Raw genomic sequence first — 23,493 nt, 5'->3', positions numbered from 1 at the left:
CCCTCAGCTAGAGCTGAATGCCACAGGATCTGGAGAATAAAGGCAGCTCTGCACCAATCCCCTGGTTATGTGCAGAGGTTAAGTGACATGCAAAAAATAAATGCTGAAGAACTAAATAACAGCATTAATTTGTAAGGCAAAAACTTTTCACTGACACAGAAATAATTCATAACAACTTGGAAAAAATTTTCATGTACTGCAAAACTTTTAAACAATGTATTTTAAACATTTGTTTGCTGTGATACTACCCAAATTTGCCAGTGGTAGATAAAGACCATCTGTGTAGTTGCTATACAAACAGAACAAAAAAGCTCATTGCTACCCCAGAGATCTCACAACATATGTTATGTGAGAAATGAGTACACTGATATGTTACCAAGTCTGATTTTTGTTTTAGATTTTAGGTAGTGACTGGTGAGAATGCATCCCACATCCCAATTTACTTATAGGCAGAATCAATTATGCTTTGAGTCATTTTTATGAGGTTCAAAATACAGAGAAATTACAACTATACCTTGTCAAAATAAGATTCTTTGGTTATAGGTAATGGCCAGGGAGCATCTACAGGAGTGAAGCTACACGTGATTTGCTTAAACTGTGTAAAAAAAAAAAAAAGTACATGAGCTGAATACTAAACATAATTATTGTATCTCTAATGTCCCAGTCTAGGCAATGAATAAATGCCCAGATAAGATGTGGAACTGGTTTCAAATTTGAGCAGTCAGGTTCCAACAATGACAAACAATAGCTAAACCAGTTGAAATACTTTCCTTGGTATAGCCACTACTGTAAACTCAACATATTCCATCTTTACACTGCTGTGAAATGTGACACATTTCTTGCAGGCCAATCTAAAGGAAGGCAGCTCTGAGAATCCCAGAGATCAGCATCATTTCCTGTTTACAGCACATACCTGTGATGCTCTTTTTTTTTTTTTTTTTTTTTTTTTTTTTTTTTTTAGTTGATTCAGTTGAAACAATTACTTTTGGAACTTACAGTAACATTTAGCACCTCTTTCAAGGATGCAAGTAGATAGAGATTGGTGACTGCAGTGATAATTACACTTGCCAGGAAGTGATGAATCATTTCATACACTTTTGCTGGTCTTATTTTAAAACTAAGAACTTGGCACTCTTCCTTTTTTATTTTGGCACATGCCCAAAAAGCTGCAGCTTTTTTTTTTTCCAGACCAAGGGTTAAAACAGACACACAGAAAAATGAGACTCTGCTTAAACTGCCAGACTGTTAAACTTTCCACACTGGTATGGGGAGAAAACTTGAAATAAAACACTAGGAAAAAACTGCTGAACAAAAACACTGAGGAGTTTTAAGCTATGAGTTATGATGAAAGATCTGCAGAAACACAGACACATGTAAATGGACCTAAGAAGAGGAGAGAATGGGTAAGAAGACAACAGCAGATTGCATTTGTTTCTTGTGACAAATGGATACTTCAGTAAAATAATTAGTGTTGTGTCCATTATCCAAGCAGAATCATGTAATGGTGGAATTTATTAGCACCACATATTGAGGCAAGAGTATCAAAAGCCTTATTAAAAGCCTCATTAAAGTCCATCAAAAGCTCAGGTCTAGGCACTTAAACATCTTGATTACTTCCTAGAAGTTCAACCTTTGTTTCTCTATTTTGTCTGAGATTTCATCAACAACCATCAGTCACTCCCAAGCATAGTTTCTTATGCCCTGCACACAACTATGCTCTTCACTGAGGTAGAACAAAAGAATGTTTAGAAACTTTGATTTAGAACAGTTAAATGGAAGCAAAGGAGCATTTTCTATTTAATTCAATTGCATTAATAGACAAAATCAGTGCTACCTTTTACAAAGTATTAAGATATAAGAAATACTTTTGTTTCCATGATTTTCTGAAAGCCTTTAAGCACTGGGGATCACATGGACACTGAGAGATGCCTAGGGAACATTTGGTTTAAACATTTTCACATTCATGTTCTGCAACTGCCACTGAAAAGAAGCTCTCTGAAAGGATTAAAAGTAGCAGGCAGCATTGCTTGATTTTTTTCATGCATTGGTCTAACAAGAGATTAGAAATTTCAAGCTCCTGACCCTGACACAAAAACCCCACACAAAATTACAATAAAGAACTTATTTTAAAGTGTCTGCTTGGAGTAGCAGCAAATGCTATATAAAATGAGTACTGGCAGCCTGTATATTCACATATAAATTCCTCAAACATCTTGCATTTAAGCTCTGGGTTTTGGTTTTCTTTTCTGATTATCAGTATTCTGCATTTCATCACATACGTCAGACTTGAACTCACAGGGAGAAGCACCACTAACAGAGCAGCCTATCAGCTACAGCAGCAGCCTGGAACCTAAACAGCCCAGAGGACAGAGCCCAAGAAACTCTAAATCTTTTCACATGCTGTACTGTAATTAATAATAACGTGTGCTTTTACAGGAGCTTACTGATCATGCTGGTTTTCGTTTGGGTTTTGGGTTTTTTTTTGCTACAAAATATCTTTCTGTGCTACTCTATATTAACAATACTGGTCTTAACTGTGAAGATTGCATTCCTCTACTTTTGAAGGGCATCGCCAGTTTTGTCTAAAGTATCAATTTCATGCCATAATTTTATATAATTTTCCCGCTATTTATTATAGTTCCGACACTATTCCAATTTGGAACACTCACAGAAAAAGAAAATACCAAAACAAATATAAATACTAGGTTTTAAATTTATTATAGCTTTCCAAAAGCGTGGATGAGTCCAGACCCTCAGATACATTTTTATCAGGGGCATGTAGTCATGCTACCTCTAAAGATTATTCTTACTTTTTTTAAAGTAAATGGAATTACTCAATTAATTTCTTTCTCCATGGTTTCTGAGGGCAAATTGGTGTTGATGACTTGAATTGATATTGGTGTATATAACCCTTGTGTACCAAAATTCTTGAAAGCATTCAAGTTCATCTAAGTAAGAATATGGGAAAAAGTATCAGTCAGATTTGGAAGGAAAAAATACCACTAATCAGTAAGAGGAATTTTGACAGATCTTGTATATATATATTTAACATAGCTGACTATGAAAAATAAAAACTATTTATTCTACTTTATCAGCCAGAAGTATAGTTACATAAGAATCAGCAAAAAGGAGGTAATAACTTTCTGTGATCCATGAAGGCAGCATGCTTATCATGACATTTACGCCTACTCAGATGTTCATCTGGGAAAGTCATATTGACAGCTTAGTGCTTGAAGCCATCATTGTTCACAGACACATGCAATTAATAGCTAGACATTAATGAGATGGAAGTCTACGGGAGTATGCAGAGGGTGGAAGGTTGTGGTGCACCCACATATAACCACTACAAAAACTCCCTACTGCAAAGACTGTCTTTGTAAGCAGATCAGGAAATATCAGACTAAAATACTATTTTTGTGAACCCTATAGACTTACTTTCCAAGTCTGGCCACTATCCAGAATCTTTTGTTTGGAGGCTGGAGCAAAGAGCGCGAGGGGAGGTTTCAGAACTTGCTCCCCCTGCATATTGTCATCTTTAACAAGACAGCACTCCCACTCAGGGTGGACTTGGGCAGGTCCCATTAGAATAAATCACCTGAACTAATCAATAATCACTTGCCTTACTGACTTCCCAGATGAACTGATTGCATAACACATAAGTAAAAGATTAATGGACTTTCCAACCTTGAAACCATTTACAATCCAGTAAGAGGTATACAGAATTTAACATTTTTTATGGGATGGAGATTTTAGCATTTAATCAGTTCTACAGGTGACTCTGGATTTCAGAGACCTCAGAAGTTAGTCCATATAAATGAACTGTCATGCAGGCACATATCAGGGGAAACACTGAATAATCAAAAAGTGCAGACATGAGCAGGACTAGAGATGAAGAAAATTCATGTTTCCAAAATGCATTTCCCTTACTCTATTTTTTTAACTATTCCTTTGAAATACTTTTTTAATACTTGTACTCTTGCAAAGAAATAGCTATGAGCCATCCACCCCAAAAGTGCACATTTCACAAAGCCCCATTAACATATGCTTATCTGAAATGTATGAAGTTTATCAGATTCTGGTGTTTAAGAAGCCCATCAGTACCAAAAGTCATTTATGTTACTTCAGCCTCTTTCTCTAAGATGAAGTGTTAAAAGAAACCCTTGTTAGCAAAACAAGTTGTGGTCAGTGATATGACCAAAATGGAATTAATTGAAACTAAGAACTAAGCCTTTATTCTAGGCCAGGTACTAGTTCACTCTTCCTTTCAAAATAATAAGTGTTTTCTTAATAGTCCCCAATACATTAAATTATTTGTGATAGTAGAGCTCAAAAAACTAATGTGAAATGTTTGAGAAGTTGTTTGATTGCAGTATATGTAGGCAGTATAAGCAGTACTGTCAAAATCACCTGGGTGGAGGAGGGGAGAGCAGTGGACCTCGACTTCAGCAAGGCTGTCAGCACTGTCTCTCACCACATCCTCACAGGCCAACTCAGAAAGTGTGGACTGGGTGAGAGGACAGTGAGGTGTATTGAGAACTGGCTGAACAGTGGCACAGGGTCTCGTTGGATGCCTTGGAGTCCCCCAAGGTTCAATACTGGGCCCATTATTCATCAGTGCCTTGCGTGAAGGGGCAGATGCCTCCTGAGCAGGTTCGCTGCAAGGAGCGGCTGATCCCCCCGAGTTCTGTGCAGCCCTTCAAGGGACCCTGACAGGGTGGAGAGATGGGCAGGGAGGAGCCTTCTGAAATTCCCCAAAGTGAGCACAGGGTGCCACATCTGGGGAGGAACAGCCCCACACACCAGCACAAGCTGGGACTGGGCTGCTGGAGCAGCTCTGTGGGAAAGGACCTGGGGGTCCTGGTGAACAATAAGCTGTTCCTGAGCCATCAGAGAGCCCCTGTGGCCAAGAAGGCCAATGGGATCCTGGGGTGCATTAGGAAGAGCATTGCCAGCAGGTGGAGGGAGGAAATCCTGCCCCACTGCTCAGCCCTGGTGAGGCACATCTGGAGTGCTGTGTCCAGTTCTGGGCTCCTCAGAGAGAGGGGCTCAAAAGAGAGACACAGAGCTCACAAGAGAGACACAGAGCTCCTGGAGAGAGTCCAGAGGATGACAACAAAGTTGATTAAGGAGCTGGAGTATCTCTATTATGAGGAAAGGCTGAGAGCTGGGCCTGTTCAGCCTTGAGAAGAGGTGACTAAAAGGAGACCTCATCAGTGTCTGCCCATATCTGAAGGGAGAATGCCCAGAGGATGGAGCCTGGCTCTTCTCAGTGATGCTGAGCAATAGGATAAGAGGCAATGGGCAGAAATTAATGCACTGAACATGAGGAAGAATTTCTTTACTGTGTAGTTGACCAAGCACTGGAACAGATCATCCATGGGTTGTGGAGTCTCTCTCACTGGAGATAGTCAAGAATCATCTGGATACAATCTGGTGCCATGTTCCCTGCTTGAGAAGGGCCCTAGAGGTTGGACCAGATGTCTGGTCCCTTCCAATCTCACCTATTCCATGATTCTGTGATAATGAATTTCAGCAGACAGGAGACATGTCAGTAACAAGAATGTGAAGTAATGTCCTAATTTTACCAAGTAACTGCAACTTAATGTAACTTCATGAATTTGCAACCTGTAACAAGCAGGACAAAAAATCCTTCTCGGAGTTTCTAAGTATATTTTTAAGAAGCTGACTAAAAACATGAAGTGAAAATCTAGCTTTTGGGTCTGGCTTGAGTGAGAAGCACCTTAACTATCAAGAGAAGCCTTGAGCATCACAATCCTTCTTCCTGCTAATGAATGAATGATGAGAGAAAATTTATTGGTATAATTTGGTCTGTTTTGCTAGAACAAACTAATTTTGGCAAGGAGCTGCAAGAACTTGCATTCATGTCAGGATTTCACATTGCATTGAAGTGACCAAACACAGAATGTAGCATCCATCTTTCAGCAAAAATGTCCATCAACATTGACATCATCTTTAAAACTAATTTTTCAAACATCAATAGGAAAATAATCAAAGTAACACATTTAAAAACAAAAACAAGTGCATAACCTTGCAGGGAAGTGAGTGGTTTCATAAAAGGAAAAAAAACCCACTGTCTTTCTCTGCTGCTTTCTCTTTGTGAGTCATACCCTGGGAGTGGTACCAGAATGGCTTGTTGTCCTATTTCTATGGAAAAAATCCTTGAGCAAGTTCATTCTTGATTAAGTTAGCATGGTGCCAAGCAAATATAAAGCACTGCATCTTTGATTCTGTGTTTTCTATTGTTCCACTTGTGCTGGGGGAGGGAAGCAATCTCATGGTTTTTTAAACAGTGCTTCAGCACTGGATTTGCCGTGAACAGTACTGGCATAACATTTCCTTGTGGTTTTCAGCTTCACTGAGGGAAAATCTTTTTTATACAATTTAGGGATTTCATTTCTCAGTACATCAGTTATGACTGTGAATTAATACTTACACCCCAGCTCTGAGAGCTTATTCCTATTCCATGCCACATCCATTATCCATCTAACTGTGCCAGTAAGGCAGATCCTTGAAATTATGTGGATTCCTACAAACAATCTGGATTAAAGGTAACTCTTCTTTCCAAAAAAGATTGTGGAAATAAGTGAGAAGAAAATAGCTTGACTATTGAAGCAAGCAGATGTCACTGAATTCAAAGCTGTGAACTGAAGCTGCCACAGTTAAGTAAGATAATTTCTGGTGTTAATTTTTCCCAGTATAAATGTGACCTTTTTAAGATTACTTAATCTTTTAGAAAAGTGTTAATGTGAACAGAATAAAAGCTACTTTCCAATGAAGAACAAAGGCCTGAATAGAAGTGTTACAATTGTATAATCACTTCACTATAATTGAAAATATATTGTTTCCCAGATAACACTTTTCCTCATTTTCAGTTTCATAACCCATTTACAAAGATAAAACAATCTGGGTAGTTGCAATTACCTATGTAGGTCTTGATGCCTTGTGGATAATGAAATTTAAATTAAAAATAGAAGCCTACATTTGCTTATTAGTAGTCTACTTTTGGTAATGTGATAGTTTACTGAGTAAAACATCTCTTTTACATATGTAACTGCTGAGTTTAAATCTTTGCACATGAAGAAATGGCAGCTTCTAGCCTCACAATGTTAGGCTTTCAGTGTTAATTATGAAGGGAAGAATGGGGAAACTGAAATATTTGTGATGGGAATAGACATTTTGTAACAGGATAATAATGCAAAATGAAAGAGTTCTTTCAATAGGGAAGGCTGTATTTAATCATGAAGTGAAGCAACAAAGGCTTTTGTGCTTCTGACATTTTCCTCTGAGGCAACTCAACAAAGAAAAAACAAAATTTCTAACTTTCATTAAACACTTTTAGAAGTGATGAGTGTATACTGAGAATCCTTCAGCTACCCGTAAAAATGCAAGCACAACATTTAAGACTTCATCACTTAATGTGGTAGATACTTCTACTACTATGCCAAATACTGTCCAGTCTTGTGCCTGTCATGCTCATAGAAAGGAATGCAATGTAATTATTTGGTTTGAGTGGGGATGTTATTAGATAAAATTGTCCCCTCCCTTTTCCGCTGTTCCCATTCCCCAAATCACTACAGAAAAAGTGCCAAGATAAAATTTTAGATGCTGTGCAACTGTTTTTTCTTTCAAGGTCTAACTCTCCTCGTCTGCACTGTCAAAGCTTCACAGTTGCATTAAACGTGGTGAGATCTATTTATGATAATCGTAATACAAATTACAATCTGCTGATTTTATTGTTAAAAATAAATTTAATGACAAACTGGGATACAATTGAATGCATGTGAGCTGAGGAGCCCATCCTTAATTTGTCAATCTGCAAAAACATAGCTCATTAGTGAGTGTGGCAAAAATCCAAAATCAGAGCAATAAATAGCAAATTCAGTGCAATCTGTTTCTGTGTTACTACTATAGCAGCAGCCAAGTGATAGACAAAGGGAGGTAAACATATTTCTTTCCCCTGGGAGAAGGGAAAAAAAAAGGGAATAAAAAGGTAGCTCAGGGAATCCTTCTATCATGTGATTTGTTCACTTACAAATTAAGAAAATAAGAATCATATCCAATAAGAATTAACTCTGAAAACTATAACATGCTTGACATAGCCCAGTGTTCATAAAAAGGAATTACCAATAACCTTAGCCAAATTCCACTGCATCCATGAAATACTGTGCTCTTTTGTCACAATAAAGTAAATCTGTTTTGAGGTCTCATTTATTGTGTTGTAATTCAATAGGTCCAATTATGCTGGTTTAAGTGAGACCAGAAGCAGGATAATTTTATTTGATTATTGACTGGATTGAGAAATCACAGGCTGAAGTTCTACGGTCTACAGACACAACTTCAAGATTGTTATCTTAATTCCTCAAAAACTACTACACATCTTTTCTATTACTCATTCAAAAACCCCAAACCTTTTTCATACTGTTTGTTTCAGAAAATTCTGTAGTAAAACATACATTGTACCTGAAGGAAAAATTGATTATTGGATCTTGAAATTTTCTTACATCTCTGAACTGCAGTCAGGTAAATCTAAAGAATTTTCAGACTGAACCACAAAACCCCAATACAGTCAGGAACTGGAGTGCATTTAAATATTATAGATCATAATAGACTGAATAAAAGCAGATGACTGAACAAATAGAGCCATAGCTGGGCCATGAAGTACTTCTTGCTGAGATTCAGAATTACATTATGCAGCAGCCCTTTTGTGAAAATCATCAACTAATTTTCAGAAGTGAAGCATCATACGTAGATTTTTGTAATCACACCCATATAGAAAGCTAGAATTTATCCCATACATGTGGTACTCTGCCACCTTCAGTAAAGCATAGTTGCCAGCTAAAGACATTTAATATAGCTTGTACAATGTAGAAAAATTTCAGTTCCATGCCAGGAGTATCATCATAATGAGAATCATTGTCAAATGATAAGAATGCATTTTAGTGTGAGAAATCACATCTGTTGTCACTTTACATTGCCATTATAGAGCTTTACACAGGATTTTTTTAGTCTATTTCAATTCAGCCACCATATGTAAAGCTGCAATAGTGTTTTTCATTACTGGGAATGAAAAGAATACAATTAATCTCTAAAACCAATATGAATTTTACCTTTTCCTGAGATTCTTCCCCTTCCTCTATCAAAGCTGATGTAGAAATTGAAGCATAAAGTTTCATGCTATTCCTTTGATCATTCAACCTAAAAATGCTTTTGAGATTGCATTTGATATATAAATATTGAAAAGCATTTAAAAATCAAATTTTGCTAATAACTGTGTTTCCCCAAATAGTAACACAATTCAAGAATTCTGCAACTTCTGAGTCCTCCTCTCTTAAACCAGGATGATTTTAGTATTGAACTGATGATGAGAATATTCTGAACTTTTAAACTAAAAAGTCTTAGCTAAAACTCATAGGAAATTATATTTTCATTCTCATTTTCCACTCTACATTTTGCTTTGAACTTCTGCAGGAGCATAAGGATATTTTTATATTACAAACACAGCATTTTGGATGCAGCTCTTTGTCTTACAGAGGAGATGAGCACAGTACTGGAAGGCTAAATATGCCCTCATTCTAAGAGAAAGTTAACTGTCTCCTGTATCCAGAATTTATCTGGTCAAAGCTGATTGTAAGTCAAGACAGAAAAATAGATTACAGAGCTGGCTCCATATGGCTTAAGTCCACCAGAGCCAACTATTTTTTTCAGGAATTGATAATATTAAAATCTCCAGGGCACATTTGTTCTTGTTAAAGCACTAAATCAAAGCAAGCTTTTCTTTAAGAATTCTAGTACCATTCTTATTTTTTCTTTTGATATCAGTAGACATAATGACCAAGTTTATTACATCTATTACAATTTAGTCTTCTAAAAGGCTTCACTGTGTTAACACAAGCTTTGGTTTGGGCTCTTACAGTGATAGAAGCAACTCAAAGTTTGGATTGAGCTATAAACTCTCACAAATCCCATAATCATTTGGGATGCTCATAATCCTGTGTTTACCTTGTATCCAACTCTAGAAACAGATTTGCAGTTTTTGTACAATCTTATTCAAAACGTTTGTCTCTACCTGCTATAAAGACAAACCATTTTTCTTCTAGACAATGTTCATTTCATACAGCATATGAACCCCATTCATCACCTTCATCAGTGCTGAAGGAAAAGGGAAAGGTTGAGTATATTAAACTAGAATTAAGGATCATAAGGTCTAGGCCCCAAGTGCTCATGAGTTGTCCATTTGGCATTCTTGGAAATGTAGTTTCTCTTTCACGGAAACATATTGCCAATTTTTTATTTCTTACCAAGAAGTCACTAGGTATGCATCAAGCTTTTTTTTAACTACAAAGCCAGGAATACAATTACCCATACAGGTTTATAAGTGCATGGAAACAAAACGTTTTAACACTTTCATGTCTAGTTACTTCTAAACATTACATATTTAAATGTTTCTGGAACAGTAGGGATTTTCTATCAAGTGGAGAGGGAATCCCATTTTGTTGTGTAGCTCACACAAAGTAGAAAATGGCTAAGTGAACTGCCCAAGAAAATAACTAAAAATATAATTAAATATTTCTCTCTTGAAGGCAAATCTTTCTCACAATTATCACTAAACTATTTACATGTGTATGTTATTACCATTCTTCATTTTGACATGTCTTTGACAAATATTTTTAAATATTTTAGAGAAACAAGCAGTATTAAATCAATCTGCTTAGAAAGGAACTTCAAAATCCAAAGGTCAAAATAAGCCAAATTTTCTATTTATCACATTTTAAGTGAAGAACAAAATTTACAACAATCAGATGCAGTAGAAATAGACTTATTTTAAAGATATTTTTTTTCACTCCTTTTACACACACCATTCTAATACTGTCTATCATGCAGTTTTCCTTCCAGAGGCAAGTGTATTGTTTCACTCAATAAATCAAGATAGTTTGGCAGTTCTGAGGAGTCTTCAGGACAGAAACAAGGACTCAACACTTTCCAGCATGGTATAATAACGTGCCAGATATATATAATACGTGTTAAAGGCACAAAAGACATCCATTGCATTAAGAGATGGAGACAAATTTCAAATACTCACAGGTAAATTAATTTGAAGTCTCATCTTTGTTCCAATTATTTAGAATGAAGACCCATAATGTCTGTTCAAGGAAGATACTATACTAAAATAGGGATTTCTTTTCACAGCAGAATATGCCAGGGAAAAGGTGATCTCTGTCTTACTGTTACAGATAAACATGGTCTGTAAATTTTTACTGAATTATGGCTGGTGAGCATGTCTTGGTAGCTACTGAAACATAGAACCTTCTCTGAGACTTCAGTAGTTTTCTGTGAAAGAGAAACATCCAATTTTCAATTGCCTATAAAATCCAAGGTCTTTCTAGTTAAGCTGAAAATAAGTAAATCAGAGTTGGTCAGTAATTCTATAATTTAACTTCTCCAAAGGAAAATTTCAGATTTCATGCACAACTTATAAAATTATATCTATTTCAGAGATTTCCTGACTGTAAGTAACTATTCCTCTGGATTGCTCAGAGCTCAGGTCATCTTTGCAGCACAGGGACTAGGACAAGCGGCTTTCAAGTAATCAGGTTGCTGCCACTCCAGTTTAAGGGTTTGGAAGTTGAAAAGTCAGAAAGATACTCATTGGAAGTTTTTTAGACATTTCAGAATAGTCATTCTTCTGAGCTTTTAATCTTGGTGGCCTTTTCCAAGGATTTTTTATGTATTCTTCAGAGCAGGAATTCTGCATTCCAGCCCATCCTAATGGAAATTAATGCCAATGCTGTAAGGCTTTTTGCAGTGCAGTTGCCTGTGCATCAGAAAATCACACACTGAAGATATAAAGGAGCTGTCAAAAGGGACAATAATTTGCAGCTCCAGCTGAGCCTGGTATATTTGGCATTTCTGCCAAACAGGTATCTGAGTTATCTTAAGTGAATGTATTTGAGATTAGGAAAGAAAGTAATATAAATAAAATATCTTCAATTTAGAAGAAAAATACTCAAACCTTCATCAAGTCTTTAGTAAAATGGCAAAAGAAAGCTAGAGAATTACACTAAGAGGTGTTCGCAAAATAAAAACAAAACAAAAAAATGAACTATTCAAAGCCAAAAATAAATAAACTATTCAAAACACAGTAAGTAAAAATACAAAATATATAACAGCAGGTAACCATGATGTTAGATGTTAATTCTTCAATAAATTCTGCAGACAACACAGAAGAAAAAAAAAACTTCTTTAATTTCAAATTTCCCAGGCAGAACAGTTCTGTATTGTAGAACAACTGAAAAAAGAAGTAAATTCTACCCAGCAGTTTGTTCTTTACTCTAGCATAAATTACACTAACAGTGAACCATTCAAATGTAGCTGCCTTCAAACATTATTTATCAGAGAAATTCACAACAATTAAATGTCTCCATAATATTTATGGAGGCTACTTGTTTTCCTGGGGCGCCAAAAGTCTGGAGAATAGTTGGGTCAAACAAACTGCAGCCAATGTCAAACAATAGATAAAGGAGCACAAGCACTTGCACTTGCACAGACAAACATCTTCCTTGAGGTCGCTCCCAGTTAAATAACACTGCTTCAAATAATATCTGCATTGTGCTTGGAGGGTTGAACGGCTGGAAGTCAACCGTCTCTTATTCTGAAAGTCTTACTAAATACATAGCAACAAAATCATGCAAAAATGCTAAATGATAATGACTACAAACATGAGATCAGTGAAGAAGACAAGAAAAAGCCCTTTTTATTTTTTAACATTGGAGCAATATTTATAGAACTGCTAATCCTGAAACAAGCAAAGCTTTAACATCCATGTTATTTTAATGTTTTCCAGCACATGATACCTCAAGGTATACTGGCTTTTCTGGAACGTCTAAAATCAGACATATTTGCATAAATTGTCAAAGAGACAAGCAACTTAGGAATGCTTTTTGTCATTTCACATCACTGACTCAGATGAACATACTTCTCTTACTCATTCAAAATAAACCATACTAAATCTCATTACAGTCCAGCTTCGTGTACAGATCATAAACAGCACAATTGCAGCTAATGAGTACTCATTCTCAGATCATTCACTTCAAGAATAAAAATTCTAATAAACCATTTTTCAGCTTTTCTTTTGATTTGCAGATCCACAAGATATTGCCAGCAGTGGCAAAGGCCTTTATAGATCCAAGGCAAACAATAGGCTCAGGGGGGTTTAGAATACAGTTCTGTAACTGCTGGTTATAGATTACCTAGCAGTATTTCACTGATTCAGCTGAGGTGCAAATAAATGATTACAATTGTCCTGAATTAGCCCAAGCACACAACATGGATGTTTATACTGGCCTTCTTTCAGGCCAGCTATTTGTAGGCTACAAAAGCACAGATGTTATCTGTGCATCATAACTCTGGAGTGACGTGGGCCCTACTTGATCTTCATAAAACCTGCTAGTTCAAAGTTAGCCTTTCAAAAACAAAATTGAACCCTCAGAAGAAGTTCATATTGGATCAACATTTTCTGTCATGTTTTGATACAAGACTAGGTACCCTAGCAAGGGATTTACAATACCATAGAACCAAGGACTTAGATGCAAGACCATGATTGTTTTCTAAGAGAACTGCTTAAGTGAGACCATCTCCTTTAACTTCAGGTAGTCCTAGCCTCAGACAACTCTCTCTATTGTAAGGATGTAACTAGGTGTGAAAACACAGAGCGAATTCAGCCTAGGAACTGATAAAAATTAAGTTTATAGTAAGGAAAAAAAATAAAAAGTTATAGCTGTTTTTACCACAGAAGAAATCCCTGGGTGGTATCAAAACCAGTCACACTAGAACAGCTAAAAGAGAGCATGGAGTAAGCAATGAGAGTTGGGAATCAAGAATGGATTGTGGGAGACCCCTTCATCCACGGTACCTGCAGAAAATGGTCACCTTTTAGGGATGATATATCTGACAAATTCACTCCACTCACAGAAAACCAACCACTTTGGAAATCATGTTTCTAGCAGAATCCACAGGAATAAATGCAACATCATGTTAACAGCATTTCACTTCACAAATGAAATTACATATGCTGGCCAACAGTCAGAATCATAAGCTTTTAGGAGCAAGTCAGATACTCCTTTAAAATCACTGTTCCTTGCATATATGTATTCAGGAAATGTGACCAGCTGCAGCCTCTAACAGAAACTGAATGTAGTAGTTCTTTACAAGTCTAAACATTTTTGTAGAAGAAAAGAGAGGTCAGGGAGAAGGCTGGCTTCTTCAGTCTGCAGCGCTGCCTGACTAATTGCAAAGCTTTATGGACTGTGAAAACTGAGTCATTTCATTGTCAGCTGTAACTTTATAAGTGATGTACTCATTTTCTGTTTAGCTTCCCTTAACCACAGCAGAGTGCAATTTTCTCTCCTTTTAGTCACAACTGCTCAGTTTTCCCCATCTCCCTAGTAAAATGAAAGGATTTACTTTGTATTAAGTTCTGACTGGCTTTATAGATCCTCTTTATGAAGCCTTGTTTTAAAAGTTCCACAAATTGCATTGGTGACCTCATGTCATGAAATGGTACGGGAAGGCAGTAAAGGAAAAGCAAAAATTCAAATACCTGCTGTTGCCTGAGAAGGTGCAAAGAACTCTCTCACTGTGCAGTCTGTGGATCAAGCTTAGCCCATTTGGTCCTCAGCTGGTTGGTTAGTTGGTTATTTTCCTTCCTTTTGGAAGGCTTTGAATGTCTGGAGGGGGGTTTTGATAAAAATAAACCTTTCATGTTAGATACAATACAGTAGCATGAGAGAACTCGCTACCATAGTAGATCTTACACCTTTTTTGCAATCTTATTTGTCAAATAATCTCCAGTAAATGGCAGCAGAAATAATTGCAACTGTTTTGTTCTAGCCCTCCTCCAGAGATTATACCAGGAGTAAGCCAGATCAGAAAGAAAACACAAACAAAATGGAACAGTACTATATGGGTTCACCCCTAAACAATTATTTTGACATATTCCAGGAAAAATTCTGTCAGGCACAATTTTCATAAACCTGAGGTTATGTTTCTCTTTCAGATGTATGAAGTGAATGCCTATTTTTATTATAACTTCCACTGGTAACTATGTAATTTCAGTATTTAGGCATTTGCATTTTTCTAACTCTATATAATTAGCAAGACAAAAGGCCTTTTTTCCTCCTATCCAGATATTTTGACTTCCCTCTGTTGTGGAGGTGGAGCAGAACCTGGGAGTTACATGTAGGAGGGCCATAGGAACTCTGAGGTTTTGACCCATAGCTCTGAGAAACTGTGGCAGGCTTCAGTGTGCAACAGCTAAATTAGAGAATGAAGTTTTTAAAGAAATGTTTATAAAAATTGGTCAGCAATCAAGGACCCCTGCACAAGGAGTTGGCAGGAGTTCAAAATAAGAGGAAAGTCATTATTTGTGCAGTCAGTGATATACAATCTCTTTCTAAGCAGAGATCTGAATAGAACACTTATAAGGTGAATAGCCACAGAAAGTATCTTTTAGGAAATTTTAGAAGTCTCAGGTGTAGCATAAGTAGAGTCAGATGTCTAAGCTAAAAAAATTACAGAATATAGAGATTTAATTGCAGTTTAGTAGTCAGCTTCATAAAATGTTATCCTTAATCTCCTTTCCATTGTCCTTAGATATAATACTTAATTTTAATTGGACACATATGTGAGGGATGTATGAACATGTTCATTTAAAGCTCTAATGGGGAACCTCAGTATTTTATTGTATTATTTTGAGACACCTGTAAAAACACTGCTGCTGTTCTTACTGGTATCATAGGCAAATTGTGCTTTGTGCACCACTCCTTCAGTTTGCAATCATTTCTAGTACAGCTTCCTATAAGCACAGCAATTCACCTACTCACAGTAAACTGGAAGATCAGCATTTATTCTAAACCATCCACAGCATTGGTACATGCCAGAAATTGAAAGAAAAAAATAGTATGAACCTGAAAATTAATTCTATGCTTATTATCTATATGATAATAATGGAAATACCTTTCTAACAGTAAAATAATATGACGGTATATAAAAGCTCTTTAAATTCCTAATGTTAAGTAGCTAAAAATCTAGACTTATTGAAAATTTGAAATTTGTCATATTACATTCAATTAGATACATATTTATAAGCTACAAAGTTATCATTATAAATTGTTTACCTGACTACTCAGATGCAGAAACAGACTTTGCTTTCAAATGCAAAAGAAGCTGTTTACAATTTATAATGAAACTATTCTTACTGTAATTATAGCACTCATGAGATACATATCAACCAACAGGTACATCACCATATACCTTCCATTTTTTGTTCAGAGCATTTCTGAAATCAAGTTCAATTTTACTTAAAGTCCCCTTAAAAATACCTGTCATTTTGCTTACTTTTAAGAGCTTATGACTTTATAGGAAAGTTTTCACATTACAAGAAAGTAAAAATAGGTAACATTACAAGTAAAAACTCCTTGAACTATATACCCATTTGTTCCTGATGTAGTTAGCAGTAAGTGAAAATCTATCTTGCTACTTTTTACCATAGGTATGCACCTGTAACTCTATCTCTTCTCTTTTTGTTTGTTCAGTACTCACACATTTATAAATCTTTATATCATAATATGTTCTATTTTGATAATCTCTTCAGTTAAGCTTTACTGAACTACCATAGTTGAGGCAAATAGAACATAGAAACAAGGGCAATAAGCAAACATGACACACAGTACAAAATAAAATCTAAATAAGCAACCTGGAAAAAGAAAGACCTCTGTCATATCTGGAAACTGTTCTACTGCTCTTCCACCAGTATCCATGGACCTAGTGAAGGAATGACTGTTCTCAAAATAAAATTGCCCATTCTAGTCTGTTTTAGACCTAACTAGGCTGCTAATCTGGATTCTATTCAATGCCTTTAAAAGAATCCTATCTTCTGATAATTTAGCAGGTGCACAGGAAGCTATTCTTCTACTTTCTTTGACATCTAGCCAAATTTCCCCAAATCAGTGGCTAAGGCCTCTTTTTGTCTTTACAAACTGTGTGTGCATGCAATTCGTCTCTGCAGCATTGTAGGATCAGCAAACTGGCTGCGCATGTCAGTCCCTTTTAGTACCTAAAACATTTTAGACTCTCCTTCCTGCAGAAATCAGGGTCTCTTATGTTGAATGTTGAGGAAAAGAAAGGGAAAGAGGTAAGGAAAGAAGCTTATGTCTGTTTTGCAAATCCCTTTTGCCATACAAGTTAGCACAAATTAGTTTTAACCAGTGATGGCAACAACACATTCTTATTTTAAAGCAGTAAAAATTTCATAAAGTAGTCCATAGTAACCACATGTGAATTTCAAGTCCCCACATTCCTGGAACCTTGGACTTTAACTTTTCCCATTCAGACATTTTTCTGGCCAAATAGAGACAGCTATAGCAAATACAGATATTTATAAAAATCAAGTTATTTACTCACTAATGAACTCAAAGCTCAGAAAGGGAGCCTACCTCTAATACTATGTCCAGCAGTGATGAAGATAGTAGAAGCAATTTGCAAAGGTATCTAAGATGTCTACTGTCTACTTGCAAAATAAAAAAAAGGTGGTGGGGGAAATGTCTGGCTGTTCTGCATTGCCATTGAGTGAAGTGGCAAAAAGCCAGACCTTAAACAGACAGCACACAATTTCACACACTGAGGAACAATACAAAGTCAAGTCTATGTGCAGATTAAGGAGAATACCAAACACTGCAAGGCCAGTAAGCATAAAGACCTCTGCTTTAAACCTGGTTCTCTGCATTCCAAATCAAAATGATTTTAAAAAGCAGTTTTTCTTTCTGAGCTCCCTAGTATGGTCTATCAGCAGTGGAAGACAAACTCTCCTAGGCAGCAAATAATCTGGATCTATTGACACCACAATACATTTAAGCTGGAGACTTATTTACTGTCTAAAGATTCCATCCAATAGAGAATGAAAGTTTGTGGGAGAAAAGGTGCAATTGGTGTCACTTAAACAGGCTGAGAAGGAGCCCCTTGGCTGGGCTGTGACAAGGTGTTTTTTGAAGTGGAAGGTATACAACATTCCCCTTCAGTCAGGCAGCTGTAGCTCCTGCAGTGCCTTGAATGGCTTTTGTTTTTATTCTTCTGCATAACAGAGAATTATAAAAGCCACACTATTATATGAGTTATTTAGCTATTTTCCTTGTTATTTGTTTTTGCTTTCTCCATGAACTACAAAGCATTAGAAACTTGCGGTCTGCATACTAAAAATATCTTAATTAAAAAACCAGAAGCTACAGTCAAGACAGAAATTTACATGACTCTTTCACACATCTTGTTCCACTGAGCTTGTGTTTTATACATTCAGGCATCAATAAAATCAGCACCAATGCTAAGGATCAAGTTATGAAATTCAAATTAATATCTTCTCTGACAGATAATGTCATTGGTTGCAGCACTGCTGCAATTCCAGTGTAAGGAAAACAGAGTGGAATTTTTACTTGCCATACAAAAGTAAGAGCTTGGCTGTAAAGCACCATAAACCAAAGAAGTTATATATAATTTTAATTTTATTCCACACATCCCAGCCTTTATTGCAACACTTAGGTTAGCAAGATCTATGAAAGCCTATAGAATAGAAAACCTATAAAAAGGCCCTTTCATTCAAGCTTCCACAGTAGACAGCTTGTCTTATTGGGCATTCAAATAAGGATTTTCACTTAGCTTTAAGTGCATTCAGCTCACCTATCTTCTAGAATAGTCTCTATTTCATAAAAATAATTGAAAAAAACCAACAAGCCAAGAACAAAAATACTCCAAGACATACGAGGTTAAATGGACTTCTGCTGCCAAATTTTTAATTAGAAGTCTTTTGTGAAAAAATATGTAGCACTAAAAAAATTAAAGCTGATTTTAAGTAAGGGTCTATTATACAACTTTTGAACACTATTCAGATAGTTACCTAAGTTAAATCCAGTGTTCTTTCAGAAATAGTGACCTGCTTGCAAGAAGATAATCAGCACTCTTGATTGGCAAAATACCGTAAAACGGTGTTGACATCACATGAAAATTATGTAGGTCTGTGGACTCTATCAGCAAGAACAGATTCAGCTTCATAATTCAAACCATGAAGTCCTGACTTCAGTGTAAATATACTACTGCACTCTACTTTAAAAGCTCAATAATTTGGCATCATATGTAGTTACATTAACAGTTCCCATCTCTAAGATGAAACTATTCTCCTGACTGTTTATAAAAGAATTATTCCCAAATCAGATTATCTGGCAGTTCCACTTATCCGTCCCTCTCCCCTACCATATATAAACATGCTTCTATATGTAGATATAGACATAGATATATGTATATATCTACATATAGAGATATGAATATATCTACAAAGAACCTGTATATATCTTCAGATATCCTTTGATATCTGCTCACCAACAAAATGAATCCTTTTCCTTAATGATTGATGCTTATACTATACAGTGAGCCCAGATATCTGCTCTGAAAATTTCAATTCTTTGAAATTTCCCCGCACAATGTTCATAATATTGACTAATCAGTGATTTCCAATTGACTAGTGAATAATTAAAATGAAACCATTGGTAAGTCTGAAAAACAGTCAGCTGAGCACATATCTAATAATATAACCTGTTGGTTTTTTTTTTTTAATACAAGTATTTTAGCATCATCTTGTCACAACAATAATGAGGTTGGCACCAACCTGTGAAAGGTGCATAATTTCCAAACAGGTAAGCTCAATTTTATATCGATACACCACAAATTCGAAATATCATTTTAACTACTCCTAAAGAAGCATAAACCCTATTTCCTGGAGCTCTTGTACTGAGTGTCACCAATGTTTAGTTATTTGCATTAGTTTGTTTAATGATACCATTCCAGAGGTAGCTGAAAGAAAACGTTTCAACCCAAGAGTCTAGTGGTGACAGAGAACTTATAGAACAGAAACAGCAGCTAAGACCCCACACAAATATAAATCTGCACAGATTGATGGAGGACTTTGATAGCAGAAACTCAGAGGCAAAATGTGTGACATTATCAAATAATCAAAATATTTGCTCTGCTGTGTACACTTTGGAGGTTTTATAGGGACATTTTTCCCAAAGTGTCTTAAACAGAGTGATGATAGGATTCAGAGCAAATATTCAAAAGCGTATCACAGAGAAGTTGTGATAAATCCCTGGCCACACCTGAAAAGTGACTTGCCAATCAAGCAAACCAATTCCTCTTTAAAGAAAGCAGATGGTGGAAATCCACTTCCCCACAGCCAGTTTGAGTCTCTACCCAATGCACAGGGGAAACAGGCAGTGCCATAGCTGACACATCTAATCCTCCACACTTAAATAACCTGTTTACCTTCAACAGCTGAGGCACTGTTTAGCATCCATGGAATACCTTTAGAAACACAGGATTACAAATCTTCCCAGCAAAAATAATAGTGCCATTTCTTTGCTTCAATAAGTGTAACATGTATTTATTTGTAAATCCTGACATCAGCTTTCAGATCAAAAACCTGGCAAATACTGAAAAGGAGATGTTGACATTTGAGGGGTTTAGGATGCACTAGTTTGATAGACTTTCCCTCTGACAGGTTGCAGATGGTTATTTACTGATCATTTGCACTGAAATGAAAATTGCATTTGAGAGCAGTGAATTAGACACAGCAGATACACAGTGGTCCCTTCAAATACTCCTTCAAATAGTTTCTAGCATTATTGAACACCAAAATAATTGACAAAAACCAGACACAGCAGCTTCCTAATAGCTAAGCACCTTTTAAAATTGAATTCTTTACCTTCAGTCTTAAAGGCAAAGTATTACTTCTTCCTATAGAATTGTAATAATATACTTACCCATACATACTGACAACAATGATGAAACAGCTCCAGAAATGTTGATTCTGAAGATAACATTTACAAAATCATATCAGAGATATTGAAGTGCTAACTTGGAAGGACTTACCTGCATTTCAATTTGGATAATAACTCTCACTTATTATACACCTTTTAAATGAGATGACTGAACCTGAGAGAGAGTCTGACATTAATCTAAGTACCGTCGTAAACCAGAACGATGTACTGTATTGTGGGAGCAAATACTGTTCACAGCTTAAAGATAAGTCTCCCGTTTGCTAATTACACATTTTAACAAACAGAAGAAAATTCTCTTTCCCAAGGAACAGAACAAAAGCCAAGGAGACAAGCTACTCACATTCCTTTGAGTCGTTGCCACATTTTCTCTGCATGTCCTCCTATTTGGTACTGTACAGAGGCGCTTTCCAGTTCCCGAGTTGTTTCTGTCGCTCGAGCCCCCATCGTTATCGTCCTACAGCGATACAGTTACAGTCAGGCTCAGCAGCAAGTAAAAGCAGTCCTTAGTCCACTACAAATTTCAGAAGATCCACGCATGTTAGACAGTAGCTGCTGTCATAGCAAAACACATCAGAATTACAACAGCTGAGGGACGATCCTGCCTGAATCGCTATTCACTTTGACAGACAAATCCACTCTTCCCCCCCAAGCACAGAGCAAGTACACACAGCTCCTCTGACCTCACAAGTCTAATCCATATGGGAGAGCCAGCTACTTATACTACTGACTGCTCAAGCTCCTTTCTCATGCACTTTTTCTGCTGTAGGAATACACACAGAAGCACAAAAGAGTCCTTAAAATGGACTATAATTCATTGCCATGCAGAATAAATGTGAATGGCTTTAACAATCCAGAAGGAAAGAAAGGCTGGTTTCTGCTTTGCAGGTTGGAGAAACAGGCTGCAATAGGAAAGCAGATGGTAGATGCCAGTATCAGCCACATCACCCTACAAAAAGAGTGTATGTTCAAATGCCAGAGCTTTCCTCTCTTTAGCTGATCCTGAGTTGTTTCCTATTGAATAAATATCTACCAGCCTGTCAATAAAAATATGACTGCACAAATGCTATGTCAGTAGCAAAGCCACTTCTAAATCCCTGCAGAAGAGAAATCAGCAAGCGCTACAGGTTGTTATTGAAGGAATATGCTGTAATGATGACTGTTCACCTTCTCCTAGCAACTCCACACAGTAGGTAACTGTCAATTTTACTGGTGGAAAACGCAGCAGCTGCAAGACAGCCCGCTCTGTGAATCCTCTGGGACAGCAGCATGTGTGTGTCAAAATCTGATGCTGAACTCTGTGTGTCTGCCAGCAAAAAAACAATTAAGTGCATACAAACAGCAAAAGGGTTGAGCACTAATCAGTACATGAGCCATGCAGCAGATTGCCTGCTCTGCCCTTCAAGTGCAAACCTGAGAACCTGTCTGTACAGTCAAAGTCAGGGCTTGGAGAGGGCAGAGGAGGGGATTTCCTTGCTGCTTGCTCAGTCACAGACTTGGGTTTGCAGAGCGCTTCTCCACTCTGAAAACAGCACCTGTCTTGTTTGGTGAGTAAAAACCTTCATTTCTGAAGCAGCAGCCAAATAATCAAATCTACCCCAGTCTCAGTGATCATGTTTGTTTCAATCAGACTAAGAGCCGTGCACGAAGCCAGGCAAGAGGAGTGTGCCAAGAGGGAGTAAATGTGTCAGCTTTGTCAGCTACTGGTGTCACTGCCAGTTGGGAAAAGGAGCTTTGGGTCCACATTGGAAAAGTGAGGATGATCATCCTCAGATGGTGGCTGGAAGGAGCCTAAGGGTGAGGGAGGAATATTTCAGCATGGTTTTAACTAAACAGCTTTATCTGTGTTAAATTTTGCAGTGAAGTGAGATAATGAGTGTTCCTGTGTGATGCAATTGGCAGAAACGGATATTACTACTAAACACTCAGGTTCTCACAGGAAAATAAAAAAAGGGCTCACAGCTTTGAAATAATCTTAACATTTAGGAATTTCCTAATCAATTTTGTTTCTCTATGACAACTTTCATGCACATTATAGAGATAAATTACACCCTATGAGAGTTATAAACCAGTTTGAGTTGCATCTTTTACATGCTGATTTCAGGTGGATAATTAAACAGTACATTTCATTTGCTTCCATGGATTTAAGACACACACGATATTAAACTGCTATTAGTTTCCAGACTTTTGCCAAATTCTTCCAGATTCAGACATTTGAGAATCAGTACCATAAAATTCACTAATAATTTCTGAAAAATAGTCACTGAATGAGTGAAATCACTTACAATTTTCAAATATTAAGACAAAAATGAAGAAATGCAAACATGTATTTTCAAAAACTGTAAGGCATTTATTTGGTCAAATGCAGCAGTAGTACCTTTGAACAACTTAAAACCTTCCAAAGTTTCCACTCCTGTTTTGCATGGAGCCCAACCAAAGTTTGTAAGAAAGAGCATAAATATCCTTCCATGGAATAATTAATAAGAACATCTCACACTAATCTGGGCTCTTCCCTGCCTTTTAACTGCCAAATATCTGAAGCAAAGCAAAGAAATTAAGTATTTATAGAAACCACATAAACCTCCAGGGATGGTGTGGAATT

General features: G+C 36.7%; 1 protein-coding gene across 1 annotated transcript in view; it reads right to left on the bottom strand.

The window, feature by feature from the left end:
- The window catches only part of PDE1A (phosphodiesterase 1A), a 145,399-nt gene extending 123,990 nt beyond the window's left edge, over positions 1-21,409 (bottom strand). Inside the window, exon 1 of the mRNA XM_053947818.1 lies at positions 21,235-21,409. Within this exon, the coding sequence (XP_053803793.1) occupies positions 21,235-21,338 (104 nt within the window). The 5' untranslated portion in view covers positions 21,339-21,409. The remainder of the gene's footprint in view (positions 1-21,234) is intronic.
- Between the last annotated feature and the right edge of the window lie 2,084 nt (positions 21,410-23,493).

Source organism: Vidua chalybeata, chromosome 7 (assembly GCF_026979565.1).
Source record: "Vidua chalybeata isolate OUT-0048 chromosome 7, bVidCha1 merged haplotype, whole genome shotgun sequence".
NCBI lineage: Eukaryota > Metazoa > Chordata > Aves > Passeriformes > Viduidae > Vidua > Vidua chalybeata.
This window is presented reverse-complemented; position numbering and strand designations above follow the sequence as displayed.